The sequence below is a fragment of the Sinocyclocheilus grahami genome, unplaced genomic scaffold, assembly GCF_001515645.1.
Source record: "Sinocyclocheilus grahami isolate Dianchi unplaced genomic scaffold, SAMN03320097.WGS_v1.1 scaffold267.1, whole genome shotgun sequence".
Taxonomy (NCBI): Eukaryota; Metazoa; Chordata; class Actinopteri; order Cypriniformes; family Cyprinidae; genus Sinocyclocheilus; species Sinocyclocheilus grahami.
In genome coordinates this window covers 452,763-466,879 of record NW_015505446.1, presented here as the reverse complement: position 1 = coordinate 466,879, position 14,117 = coordinate 452,763, and the positions used below count along the sequence as shown (strand labels likewise).

The 14,117-nt window shown below is 36.7% G+C and overlaps 2 protein-coding genes across 7 annotated transcripts in view; one reads left to right on the top strand and one right to left on the bottom strand.

Moving 5' to 3' along the window:
• LOC107599447 (phosphatidylinositol 4-phosphate 5-kinase type-1 gamma-like) overlaps positions 1-2,928 on the top strand; it is a 29,741-nt gene extending 26,813 nt beyond the window's left edge. For 2 of the 4 annotated variants that reach the window (XM_016291037.1, XM_016291035.1), the window contains 2 exons: positions 1,330-1,419; positions 1,529-2,928. In XM_016291037.1, coding sequence (XP_016146523.1) covers positions 1,330-1,419; positions 1,529-1,531 — 93 coding nt within the window. In that variant the 3' untranslated portion in view covers positions 1,532-2,928. The remainder of the gene's footprint in view (positions 1-1,329; positions 1,420-1,528) is intronic. The other 2 variants (XR_001610666.1, XM_016291036.1) reach the window with 2 other exon arrangements.
• Positions 2,929-3,799: 871 nt separating this feature from the next.
• On the bottom strand, positions 3,800-12,357 carry LOC107599446 (heterogeneous nuclear ribonucleoprotein M-like). Of its 3 annotated transcripts, XM_016291031.1 has the most exons (16): positions 12,066-12,356; positions 10,593-10,768; positions 9,200-9,252; positions 8,602-8,609; positions 8,422-8,515; positions 7,378-7,638; positions 7,138-7,291; positions 6,987-7,036; positions 6,558-6,618; positions 6,353-6,451; positions 6,209-6,250; positions 5,283-5,354; positions 5,080-5,184; positions 4,405-4,988; positions 4,265-4,316; positions 3,800-4,180 (listed from the first exon to the last, which is right to left on the bottom strand). In XM_016291031.1, exons 1-16 carry the CDS (start codon positions 12,110-12,112, stop codon positions 4,017-4,019), a joined length of 2,022 nt encoding a protein of 673 aa, XP_016146517.1. In that variant the 5' UTR covers positions 12,113-12,356; the 3' UTR covers positions 3,800-4,016. The 3 variants fall into 3 exon arrangements, with proteins under 3 accessions (XP_016146517.1, XP_016146519.1, XP_016146520.1); XM_016291033.1 differs by lacking the exon at positions 6,209-6,250 and having other exon boundaries at positions 12,066-12,357; XM_016291034.1 differs by lacking the exons at positions 9,200-9,252; positions 12,066-12,356 and having other exon boundaries at positions 4,017-4,180; positions 10,593-10,670.
• Between the last annotated feature and the right edge of the window lie 1,760 nt (positions 12,358-14,117).

Genomic DNA, 14,117 nt, shown 5'->3' with positions numbered 1-14,117 from the left:
AAAAAATAATAAATAAATATATATATATATATATATATATATATAAACTAATTCTAAAATGTATTAAAAACACAAAATGATAAACAAATCTCAGTTATTCTAAAATAACACTGGAAAACGTTTAGCTGGTATTTGTAATGTAATTTTCCATTATTGCCCCCTTCAAAAACTAGTCTTGGAGTCATACACAACTGCATAATATTTCTAAGACACAGAAAACATTGTCACAAAATCAAGCGACATATCAAATTACCAAAAAATCACTCCATTATTAGTTTACTAGCTACTAGCGTTATATTAACAAGCTTCTTGCTCGTTAAAATGTACTAAATATTTTTTAAGCCTAATAGCATATATTATTTTAAAGAATGTTTTATAGTCTAATCAAAATATAACAATTTTCTCTACAACTGAAACAACTTTTCTTCTCTGCTGATGTAATGAAGGCCGTATGGGCGGGGACAAATAATAGTAGCCAATTATATCAATGCTTGCTTTTTGCTTTCCAATCAAATCCTGATGGATAAAATTAAGTCCCACCCTGCAATATTTTTCATCGTTTATTCTGTTTCACATGGAAATACCTTATATGGTAAGTAACGTGTCGCGAGTCCCGTTTTTTTTTATGTTGTCGTTACGAAATCTATTAGTTTGTGATTGTTTTTCTTTCCCTTCAAAGTTTCTCTTTTTTTACTCACCAGATTACAGCTTTTGTTAATTCATAAAATCTTGATTTTAATCTTTGAGCAGTGGCTAAAAAAAAAATATACATTTCGATAAATTTAAATAATAGTAGCCAATTATATCAATGCTTGCTTTTTGCTTTCCAATCAAATCCTGATGGATAAAATTAAGTCCCACCCTGCAATATTTTTCATCGTTTATTCTGTTTCACATGGAAATACCTTATATGGTAAGTAACGTGTCGCGAGTCCCGTTTTTTTTTATGTTGTCGTTACGAAATCTATTAGTTTGTGATTGTTTTTCTTTCCCTTCAAAGTTTCTCTTTTTTTACTCACCAGATTACAGCTTTTGTTAATTCATAAAATCTTGATTTTAATCTTTGAGCAGTGGCTAAAAAAAATATACATTTCGATAAATTCGCATTGTATGTCAATCAGAATCAAAATCAGAACTACTACGTTTCCAGCGTTATTAACGTTCACAGCAGAGCGTTTACTAATCTCTCTCTCTTTCTTACCACTGCATTGCTGATATTCCTCACTCTTGTCTTTCTGTCTTTCTTCCTCTCTGCATGTTTCCACTGGCTGCCTCTGTGTGTCTCTACCCTGTCTGGCGCCCTCTGCTGTCTGGCTTGTGTAAAAGCAGCCTCCAGAAGACAAAGGCTGGGTATATTCTCCTCTGCACTTCAGCTCAGGGCCTAAAACCCTGGCAGAGGATGAAGAGGAGAGTGAATCAGTAAGTGTCGCGGTCGTCTTGGGTTCGTGATTCTTGATGTTGACTGTCCTTTGTCTGTTATTCCTTGCATATTAATTGCATAAAATTCCATTTTAATGTGTCCCAACAGTAATCAGACCTCAGGAAAGAGGGGCAGCTACAAGGTTTGAACACTTCAGATGTCCTCATAACGTCCGGAAGCTCTATCGGTCGGATTTTTTCGCAATTTAAGCATCATTTTCATCGTCCTTTCACCCATTCCATAAACATCAAGCAAGTAGTAATACCAATGTCCAGACATATTTATGAGTAATAATGAAGATATTTGTTTGATTCTTTTTTTGATTTTGTTTTTCATTCATTGTCTAATTTACATACCGTGAACATGTGTTTTGATTTGAGATCTGGGATTCAAGACTGGTCCAAGAGTGGGCTGTGCTTTATTAGTTGTTGTTTTTTTTAGGGGACTTTGATGCATTTAAGTTGTTAATACGCCTTGGTTATCAGGTAGCATTGTTCCGTAACTGTTGAAATATATATATATATACAATATATATCTATAAAAATATTAAGCCAGCAATAGTGTTCAATGTTTCAGATTTATGAATCTGCAACAGGTGGCTTTGATGTGTTAAATTTGGCAATAACCAAAGTCCCATAATTTTAATTTTTTTATTTTAATGTAAAGATTAGGACTGATAATGGATGCTGTCGTGATTTTAAAATGGGTCATACAACCCATTGTATGTAGAGAGCGACGGTTTACACATCCCATGATGTTTATGTTCTTGTTTTGTCACCTTTTTATATATTCTGCTATCAATTAAGTTTTAATTTAAATTTGTTCCACAGATTTTCCACAGATCCTCAGATTTTCCCACCAAAATCAGTACGAAGTCATCAGGGCCTGGTTATTAAGAGACATGTTAAACTGAAAGATGGGACCAAACGTATTGTGTGGGAGGCCAAATCTTTAAAACAACTTAATCACAATCAGAAATATTTGTTAAAAAAAACGTTTAATTGTAAATCCAAATGTATAGAATTTGTGTGTGCGCCTATGCATTGAGTGCGTTTGTGGTTTTGAGTAAGCGAGTCTCATTTTATGATGGAAGTGTGCGACACTGATTCTTATAATGTGCAGTGGCCAGTTGCTATTGATATTGCTGTTGTATCTAAAATAAAGGGACTACTGCAGCAATACATTTGTAAAGTGTAGCACATGCATATTTTGGTTGCCTTAATTCTTTTTTGCCAACCTAATTCCTATTGTAGTTATAAAATATTCACTGATTCAGTCTTTCTTTTCTGGTTCACCAATGATAGTGAGAATGTGTATATAGATCTTTAAATACATATAAAGTATATTTTAAATGTTATTTGAAGTTTTCTTTTGTATTTTATTTTGCACAAGTGGCTCGCAAAAGGTGTCCTAGGTCCACACGAACCCACCCATTCTTCCAGCATCGAGGACATTTCCTTGCGTTTGAGTCTAGGGTGTTTCTTTGTTTACAATTTAGTTTGGATTGTAAAGTCTCAGGGGTGCCCAAACTCGGTCCTGGAGGGCAGGTGTCCTGCAGAGTTTAGCTCCAGCATGCCTCAACACACCTGCTTGGAAGTTTCTAGTAAGAGCTTGATTAGCTGGTTCAGATGTGTTTGATTAGGGTTGGAGCTAAACTCTGCAGGACACCGGCCCTCCAGGACCGAGTGTGGGCACCCCTGCTCTATACAGTCAAAGACACAACTGTATCAATCGCTTACTCTTCCAACAGTTGAGCTGTGTGTGTGTGGTCAAAAAGCTGTGTGCCCCCCTAAATAGCAAAAGAGCATGATGAAATGTGAGTTTATTTACATTGATGTACAGCATAGACATTTATCTCTACGAAAAGACCACAACCCATGTGTGTACATTTGTCCAGACACTTAAAATAAATACAACTCTTGGAAGATTCTTGTGGATTTTTTTTTTTAATAATTTGTCCTTGTACCATTCAGATTTTTCCAACAAAATGTAATACCAGCAAAAAAAACAACAGTACACCGTTCAAACTAGGCTGCTTATGTTGAAGTGTTTGGGATGTGGCTTTTAATGATGAGACCTTTTTTGTAATCAGGCTCTCAAAAAGTATATAACAATTTGGATATAGATTTATTGGCCAACATATCGGTTATCGGCTTTCAAAAATAAAGAATAATCGGTTATCGGTATCGGCCAAAATGTTCATATCGGTGCATCCCTAAAATGTACATTCCACAACTGTCAACACTTTACATGAATGTTTATGCCCTGAAATGAGAGTTAAGCACTGTTAACATACATATATGAGATATAGTTTTATACTAGCAGCACCAAATTGCAGAGTGTCAAACATGACTGAAAAGGACCACACAACACCACTGCTCAAGTTCTCAATGTTGAGATTTATTAGCAAACCTTTAACAAAGGCAATTTCTTTGAAAGCATCACAATAAAAATTTGGGAGAAAAAAAGCATTTGGTCTCTAAAAGTCAAAAGCATAACTAAAAGTGTACCATTCGGCACAATACAAATATGTAATGAACAAATAATTTGGAAACCATAGAGAGGGGTGGAAGGAATCAGAAGGCAAAAAGGACGATTACGCATTTCTGTCAATCCTGACGTCAATCTCTCGTCCACTGAGCCGGTAGCCGTTCATGGTACGACAGGCTCGCTCGGCAGTCTCAGGACTGTCAAAGCGCACCACACCACAGCCCTTGGACTTGCCGTTCTCCATCTTAATGTCTGCATACTGCACGATGCCTGTTAGAAAACACAAGCCATATCGATTAATTGAAACGGAGCAAGAAATGCTAAAAGAAAAAGTCTGATGGAAAAAGTCTTTACCACATGAATTGAACGTGTCCTTCAACATCTTCCAGGTGAAGTCAAAGGGCAGCTGCAAAAATAGACAATTACATTATGAAGAGGAATTTAAAAAATATATTTAAAAAAAAACTGAAATAAATTTAAGATCAAATGCTTACATTTCTGACAAAAATTTGGCATCCCTTCCTGGCATTAGCTCCACCACCCCCTGGCCCTCCTTGTCCAGACCCACTGAAAGGAGTCCCAAAGTTGCCACGATCCATATCAGCCGGTCTGTCAAACTGCCCACCGACGCCACCAGAGCCCATCCGGTCCATGCTGGAACCCATGCGGTCGAGACCTGAGGAGGGGAAGCGGTCCATGCCACCGGAGCCCATGCGGTCAAAGTTTGAACCCATTCGGTCAAGACCCGAGTTCATCCTGTCCATGCCTATAGGTGAAGCAAAGTCCATCCCGCCAGTCATGCGATCCATGCCGGACGCACCCAAGCGGTCGAACCCACCAGGGCCCATGCGGTCCACGCTGGAGCTCATGCGGTCGAGGCCTGATCCCAGCCGATCCATACTGGGCCCCAGCCGGTCAAGCCCTGAACCCATTCGGTCAAAACCAGATCCCAACCGGTCCAGATCAGACATGCGGTCCATGCGATCCATTCCCATCCGGTCTAGTCCTCCCATGCGGTCCATGCCACCGCCAAGCCGGTCCATGCCAGAATTCATGCGATCAATTCCCACAGAGTTCCCTGGTAATCACATTTTAAACAAATAATTTAAAAGTTAACATTATGTAACTATATAAGAAATGTATAGGAGCAAATGTTAAACATTACCAACCCATTCCTCGGTCAAAAGTATCTCCGAAGTTGCTACGGGACATACCCATATCATTACGGGCACTGAAATCTCTATCAAAGCCACCGCCAATTCCACGATCCATATCTGCAATTAATTAAAAAAATATATATATATATTTTTTTTAAAGTCTTAATCTCAGCTGCTAGCAAAATGGAAAAAAATAAACTAGTTAATGCATTTACCATTCATTCTTCCCATTCCAGAGGGTCCGAAACGCTCCATGTTGTTCATACCACCTCCAAAATTATCCATCCCTGAAGATCAGTAACATTTACATTCAATTCATAGTGAATTAACAAGGAAATTTCATAATTTATAGTAGATAAAATAAGCAGCAAATTTATAAATTATCTTTGTTTTATTTTTCCAAGGGGGGGGGGTGAACATTCGATAGATAAAGCAGTTTATGAAAAGAAGAAGAAAAAAAAGGGCACCTTTAAGAATTTATAGTAGACAAAAGTAGAATTTTCTAAAAATTAAATTAAAAAAAATATATATAACCTAACAGATAAATTAACCCCTTAACTGTCACTCACATTTTTGAACATAGACGTGAAAGTGCACAATCCAAACTTAAATTTTTATAATTCATGTACGAAAATATTTTGTAACTTTTTTGACAAAAGGTCAGAAACCTTGACGATAACTCGGTGGATAAAAAGAAATATGCAGACTTAAAGATAATTCAAAGTAGATGAGCAAGGAAAAAAAACATTGCCAAATTCATTGTAGATAAAACATACGACTTGAAATTTAAGATAATTCATAGAGGATAAAATATGCAACTTTTTTTTTTTTTTACGAAATGAAATCTTGAAGATAACTCAATGGATAAAAATATGCTACCTTAAAAGATCATTCAAAGTAGAAGAAATAAGCTGAATTTTTTTTTTATTGTAGATAAATACACAACGAATTGAAATTGAAGACAATTCATAGTGGATAAAGCAAGCAGCATTTATAAAAATAAATAAATAAATACAATAATTAATTGGAGAACAATGCAGTTTGGATACAGCCCGTCAAAATAGACTGAGCATTCTTGAACTATGGCATGCAAATCAAACTAGTAACCCCCTAGAAGAATGGCTGATGAGATGAAACATACCTCCCATTCTACCCATGCCACCAAATCCCATTCCATCCATTCCTATGGAGAAAATTATTTCATGGATAGGGGAGGGGAGTGACGGTCAGTGAGTGCATACAAGAGGAAACATTCCAAAAAGATCAACATGCGACATGCTGTTACCTCCTGGTCCCATGTTGCCCATCCCACCCCGGTTGAGCTGGGTAGCGTCGATGGGTTGACCGCCGGGTCCCAGACCGAGACCAACACCGCTCAGACCACCTGCATGAGACGGTGGGAACTGGTTTAGAGAAGAAACTAGCCAACTGCAAGATGTTCTAGGGTTGATGATCCATACAGCAAGCGTGAATATGAAATCATCACTTACGAGGAAGTGCTGGAGGACGGTCTGGGGGAGCAAAGTCACCTTTGGGAAGAGATTTCTCATCCTGAAAAGATGTGAAGGGGTGGATTTTGAGGAATTTAAAATCATATTGCCAATGTACCGTTAAACCATAGAAGCTTGTTTCCACCAAAGTATAAAAATTAAGAGGTTAGTGACTTTCTTTATTATTGACTTAAGAATTTTTTCGCAGTTGAGGAAAAAAAGAAAAAGAAAAAAAAAAGATTTGCAAGAAACGTAAAATTGCAAGTTTATCTGAAGATATATTCTGAGAAGTCTGAATTAAGATGCAACTGCAAGAAAACAAAACTGCAAGATGTAAACTTGTAAAATGCAAAAAGTCACAAATGCTCTTATTTTTTTTTATTCTGCAGCAGAAACAAGCTTCCATGCTAAACCCATGTAATTACTTACCAGTTTGACATGCATGACCCTGTTGAAGAGAAGCTGTCCGTTGAACATGGCTAACATCCATTAAGGAAAAACTTAAAAGCATTGCACATTTTAAACAGTATTAACTTCATTACAAACAACTTCACATATCAAAAGCTACTGTGAAGGATACAGACTGCTTGAACGGCCTCAATGGGCATCTCAAATGTGACCGTTCCCATTCCCCTGCTTTTCCCGTCTTTATCCTCCAGGATATCTGCACGCACAACAGCTCCAGCCATTCCAAACACCTCCTTGAGCTTCTTCCATCCAACCTTGTAGTCCAGCTGTGCAGAGACACGGCATATGAAAAGTCAGTGGTCAAGTTTGAAAATATGGGACATATGGTTACAGAGTGGTTTCAAAGTCTTACATTGGCCACAAAAATGGTGCTTCCGATTTTTCCAGCCTGGAGTCCGTGGATGATCTCGTTGGGAATGTTGGGGTTGTTCATGAGACTGGGAGGGATATTGACCATTGAAGGACCGCCAGGTCCCGGGCCCATTCCTCCACCCATGCCCATTCCTCCTCCCATTCCTCCACCCATGCCTGGGGGTCCGCCACCACCACCACCCCCACCCCCACCCCCGTGAGCACGATTAGTTTCACGCTGGGCAATCACTCCATCTGGATCCTTGGAGAAGCACAAAGAGGATCGTTTATAACAGGCCACTTTAATACATTCAACATCAAGTATTCACATTTATGATGATTTTGCTGGCAGAATAAAATACCACAATGATTTTAACATGCTTTTGTCAAGACTATTTTTACAATCATTTCAATACTAAAAATTTTACATTAAAACTGTGAAAATTGTTGTCTACAATTCATATTCAAACATTAAAAACAATGTGGAAGAATACAATTTTTTTCCATGGATTTTTAGCTCCAACATTACAAAACTTCAAGTAAAAACAAGTAAAAAGTGTATTCCAAAATCATTATCATTTTTATATAAATTATATACACAACAGAAAATCTAATATTTTTAACATTCAAAAGTTGAAAAAAAAAAGTGACTGATTGTAAAAAGGAGATTTACAAAACTTAACATAAAACATGCATTTAAATCATTGTGTAAAGACAGACTATTTCTACAATCACATCGTGTCAGTGTTTCCAATAGTCTTGACTGAAGCATAAATATATTCATAAAATTGAAAAATATAAAATAAGCAACTTAATATTTTAATGTCCACTAATATAAGTTACTTAATATTCATATTTTAAAAATGGCGTGGAAGAATACCTTGATTTTTTTTGTTCTTATGGTAAACTTTAAATTTCTATGCATTTTTCCATGTCTATTTCAAGCCAAGCTGATTTTATGTCGCTTTTAATAGACTGGGGGAAAAAATTAAAATCATTTTATCTATATTCACCCAGATGTTACTCATCTGAGAGATACACTCACCTCTTTGACCTTGAGAGGACGACCGTTCATGGCATGTTTGTTGACTTTCTCTACAGCCTTTTTCATGAGCTCTTCAGTTCTGAACTCAACCACCCTTAAAAAAAATATATATATATACATATGCAAGAGTTGCACAAACGAGACGAATGAATAAAGATCAATGGGCTGAATGATACTTACGCACAACCCTTTGTTCAGTCAGCACACCAGCCAGGATGAACGAACAAACAAAACAAGAATGAAAGCGACAATTAGACAAAAGAAATCTGGTAGAAATCACTGACAACTGACTCAGGAAAAATACTTCAGACACACTAAATTGATAAAGAATATTCATATACTTCTCTGTGGTGTTCACTTAGTGCATAACGGTTACATAATTACATTCAAACTCAAAATGACTGACAGGATTAATTGACGACCAGAATACACAACCGGCCTTCAGTTCCAATTACTCGTTCAGGCTCCATTTCTGTTGTTATCCCACTAGTGGAGTCACTCAACAAATCATTGACGCCATGTTATCCATGTTTAGTAATGAGACTCGCAGTGCAAAAAATACTACCTCTTAAACACACGAGAACCAGAATTACTATATGGCTGGGAAACGATCCCTGCGGTTCCACTCAGAGCCACAGTCGGCGTCCATTTTTGTTCAAATGCCACCCAAGACGACACATTTTGAACTCTCAACCCAGTCCTGAACATCCCACATTAAAATCTAAGAGTACATGTAAGAACTCAAGCGGACAAATGGAGGTTCGTCTCTTGCACTTACCCTTGATTTGCCTTCTCCGTCCATTAAGTGTTCCACGTACGTTACCTCACCCACTACAAATCAGATTCCAGACGACACACACCAAGGGGAGAGAAGCCGAGAGAACAATTGGGGTTTAGAGCAGACACAAACGGGGGGACGGTGAGAGTGAGCTCGGCCTGCGAGTCCAGAGCCTCCTCCCCCAGCACCTCAGCAGCACAAATTCTGGTACAGGTCTACAAGCAGCAAGCTGTAAAATGTGTTCAGGAAAACTTCTTAAGCGGTCCTTGCTGGGAACCTCAACATCCAAGACTGACCAAAAGGATTTGACCTCCCGAGCCATCGAAATTGGAAGGATTGTCAACTATGGCCTTTGTTGGACGTCAAAGAACCTTTTCTGGTAAAGTTAACAAGTCTTCGGCTACCTCCGAAACATTCGACACACCTAAACCTTGGCGTTAGTGAAAAGAAAAAAAAACTGGTTATTAAATAAAAATAGCTAAACCTATAATATAAAAAAAAATGGTTTGAAGTTACAGGAACCGAAACCTCGTCCACCTGGAACCAACTTGGCTTCCCAACTAAACAATTGGCATTGAGACTCTTGAATTTTATCGAATAGCCAAACCACCTCCAACAAGTCCCGTTGGATGAATACTCAAGAATAGAATTAGATGCTGACGAGACTGCAAACCCAAACAAGGTCTAGTCTGTTTGTCAAAAACTACCTCGAAGAACCACCTGGCATATCTCCAGCAAGAACGTCTGTCCATAAGATAAAACAAGGACCAGCTTAAGAAGCTGCTTTACTCTGTAGACCTGTACCCCCAGAAATCAATCACATCCATTTTTTAAGGGCACAATAATGAAGATCTGCTGCAACAACATTCACTCTGGCATTCACCTAAAAAAGAAAATGCAATTTAATTCTACAAGCAACAATTTCCACATGAAATTCCCCATGCGTGCGAATCATTAGGCATGGAGGGGCTACTACACATGGATAAGGAAAAATTTTACCACTCATAGGTTGTTCTGAAATACTAACCAGCAGGTTAGGGTAAAAACAAAACACTTTCTCCAAAGCCAAAGAGACCGATTAATGGCATCAGATTCATATGAATGGATTAAACTCTGTTCTATGTGTACATGCAATTCCCACAGTCTTAAAGTGCCATCCACCTACATTAGCAATCTTGAATTATTAATCGTTTTCCACAACTGCCTTTTTTCCCCCTCGAGACACTTTTCGAACACACTTTTTCCAAAAGACCACTTCCCCATGATGGGATGTTTATCCTCTGACCTAAAGCAACTGTGTAGGTGGCCACCTTCAAAACCCCCAGAACTAAAAGTAAAGCTCCATGGCTCTAACCTAACCTAGGATGTACAACTAAACATCACAAAAACGTACCTTTTTCCTTCATGAGATCTTTCAGAGTTTGCCATTTAACATCATAGGGAATGTTGCTGACAAACACACGGTATCTCTTGTTGGGGTTTCCGTAAGGTTCAAACCGTCCCCCACCACCACGCTTCTGGGGCCTCTCCTTTCTTGACTCATGGTTGGACTTGCCATTCACTGCATTTCTGTATGGAAAGAAAAACGAGCAATTCAATAAACGTTCTCTCGACAAAAAAAAAAAAAAATCATGCAACCAACCTCATGAGACAAAACTACATTTAGTTTGGTTTTCCATTTATGTTTAACGGAGTTTGAATTTTCTTTAACCCGGTTACCAAAATTTTGGATGTTTCTAAATACAGTTTAAACACCTTCTAGCAATAAAATGTATTTAAATAAGAATAAATAACAGGATTGAAAATGCAGCATAAATTACTGACAGTCACTCTAGCCAGTTTGAGACCAAATGTTTTTGTAGTTACTGAATTTTTTCCCCTAACAATAACTTGGATAACAGGGTTGCGTTTGCGGCTATAGAAATGGTGGAAACTGTTGCAAACCATTAACTGTTATATTTCTAGTCAATTTCTTTTTTAATTTAATATGACACTATATTAAACAAATGAGCATTTCTAAAATAAAAAGTACTAAATTATTCTGCATAATTGAGTTTGATTTTCTATTTGTGTTCTGCAGAGTTTGACTTTTCTTCAACCCTGTTACCAAACCTTAGGATATCTAAATATATATATATATATATATATATATATATATATATATATATATATATATATATATATATATATCAGGGTTGAGAATTTTCAGCATAAATTAGAAATTCACTCCAGCCATTTCGAGACAGTTTTTGCAGTATAAAAAAACGAAAAGAAAAGCTTTATCAAAAGTTGTATCTTTTTTCTATCAATCACTTGGGTGACAGGGTTGAGCTTGCAGCAACAAATGGTGGAAACTGTTGCAACCCGTTAAATTTTTAGTTGCGAATTTAATACATACAAAACTATTTTAAATTGAACACATTTAAGCTTATAATATATATAGAAAAGTACTAAAAAAAACATTGTTTTGCTTAAGTGTTTTTTTTTTAGATGTTAACATCTAAAACTAGCACTTCTTGTCTATTAAGGGCAACAAACTAGGCCGCAGCAAACAAAGGACACTCATCTTGCTTGTTACGTAACAAAAAGTCGTTCATATCTCGTCTACATGCTTTATTTCGTGTATTAAGCACATTTCTTGCATGAGATTTCCTTAACTCGTTTCTTCCCATTGTGAATCCAACGACTCTTTGTTTCATCAGGATACGAACCAAACAGACGAGTTTGTCCTTTAACGCTGACATTTTACAGCAACCTACTTATTATGAAAAGCGCGCTATGCATCCAAAACATCCCGTACCTACAATTGTTTGAAAGATATAAAAAGTAAAACGTGGAGTAAAAAGGCATGCAGCTATAGCGTTACCCTTGTTCTTGTTTCTCTGGCTTCTCTGATTTAACGTCGGTCGACATTTTGCCTTCAGATGTTCGCTGTCCTCCTCCTCCTTTATCAGATTAAACTGCTCGAAACCACTCAGACTAGGTCTAGATACAGACAAACACGAGTTTAAGGTCGTAAAACCAATGAGGGTCGCTGCTCAGTCGTGTTGTTGTTGTTCCGTTGTCGCCACAACAGCAACAAATGTTCAGTCTGGAGTCCTTCGTCTGGTGAAATGGCGGCGACACAGAAAAGGCGAAGCTGATATTGGACGCGGAGAGATGCATGATGGGAAACAGCGTGTGATGCATTCTAGTTTAAAACTCTCAGGTGACCAGTTCACATAAGATATTTTAGATTCACCGTAGTTGTTTTTTTAAATTTAGCATATTATGACATTGATAGTTTGATTTTTAATACAGGCCTAAAATATTTCAACCTTTTTGTTTTTTTTGAAATCCAAAAAAATACGAAAATTACGTTAGTTTGACATTATAAACAAAGAGCCTAGTAATCAAAACAAACGAACATTTGTTTAAAAAAAAGATGTGACTGTCCCCTCATTTCCACCACACTGAACAATTTTACTCCTAATAACGTATTTTCATTCTAATATTTGTGTATCAGAGACGGTGTCAGTTAAAAGTCTGAGGTGAAATACGTGTGAGGAAAACAAAGAAAAATCGACTTATTTTTCCATTCAAGCTGTAATTTTCTCACATTACACGAAACGTGTGGAAAATGATTCCTTATGTATTTTGTATAGCCTACATGTAGGCCTAATTATGGCCTATGCTAATTATGAAATTAAAAAGGGCATGAAAAAGGTTGCCACGTTTTTCTAAAAATGTTTGAAAACCACATAATGCTATTAAACAGTATATAATTCAATATGGGTAACACTTTACAATAAGGTTCATTAGTTAACATGAACTGCACTTATAGTGTTTATTAATCTTTGTTAATGTTAATTTCAACATTTACTAATATTATTAAAATCTTGTTAACATTAATGTACTGTGAACTAACATGAACATCTGTATTTTTATTAACTAACATTAGCGTAGATTAGTAAATACAGTAACAACTGTATTCCTCATGGTTAGTTCATGTTAGTTAATATATTAACTAATGAACCTTATTGTAAAGTGTTACCTCAATATGTAATGGAAATTACACTTTGGTGGGAAATTTCATGACAAAAACTTTTGGACAGAGTTGTTTTAACAATTTGAATTGCAATTCAGCTCATTCATCCTTTTTTCAGATTCTAATTCAACATCCTGTGGGGCTTTTTAATTTCATGTGAACATAATATTAAATGCTATGAAAGCCCACATGATGGAATAAAAAACAATTATAAAGGTAATTGTAACTTATCTCACAATTCAGACCGTTTCTCATAATTCTGAAAGAGGGGGAAAAAATCCGAATTTTATTTATTTTTTTTTACATCCCACAATTTTCTGACTTCTCAGAATTGCGGGTTTATATCTCAGATCTCAGTCAGAAGTTTACATTTATTTATTTTTCTTTAATCTGTGCTGAAAATAGGCTTCCATAAAATGCAGAGCATAAACTGGTTTGTAGCCCAAAAGAGCGATTTTAAGCCATTTCTGAAATTGTGCAACCCCTCAGAAATCTCTCGAAAGAACAACAGCACAGTTACCAGGTCCAGAGCATCGTTTTTAATTTGCTTTGCACACTTTTCTTGGCTGATTTCAAGCACCAACATATTTTGGTGAGGTCATTACAGACATCTTTCTCTTAGCCACTGCACAACATAAACATTGTAGTATTTCAAAAGTTCAGTGATAAAAATCCTGTGCTCGATGAACAACTGAAAACAGAAGCCAAATGATACATACAGTATGAATACATTAAAACACACACTGACAAAATTAGAGCTATTTCAACTGAATCAACAAACTATGCGAACATGTGTACAATTAAGTTCAGATTTGGAAATGCCTCCTTTTTGAAACTGCAACAAAAGATAACCCCCCTCAGAAATTTACAACAGAAATATTTCCATGATAA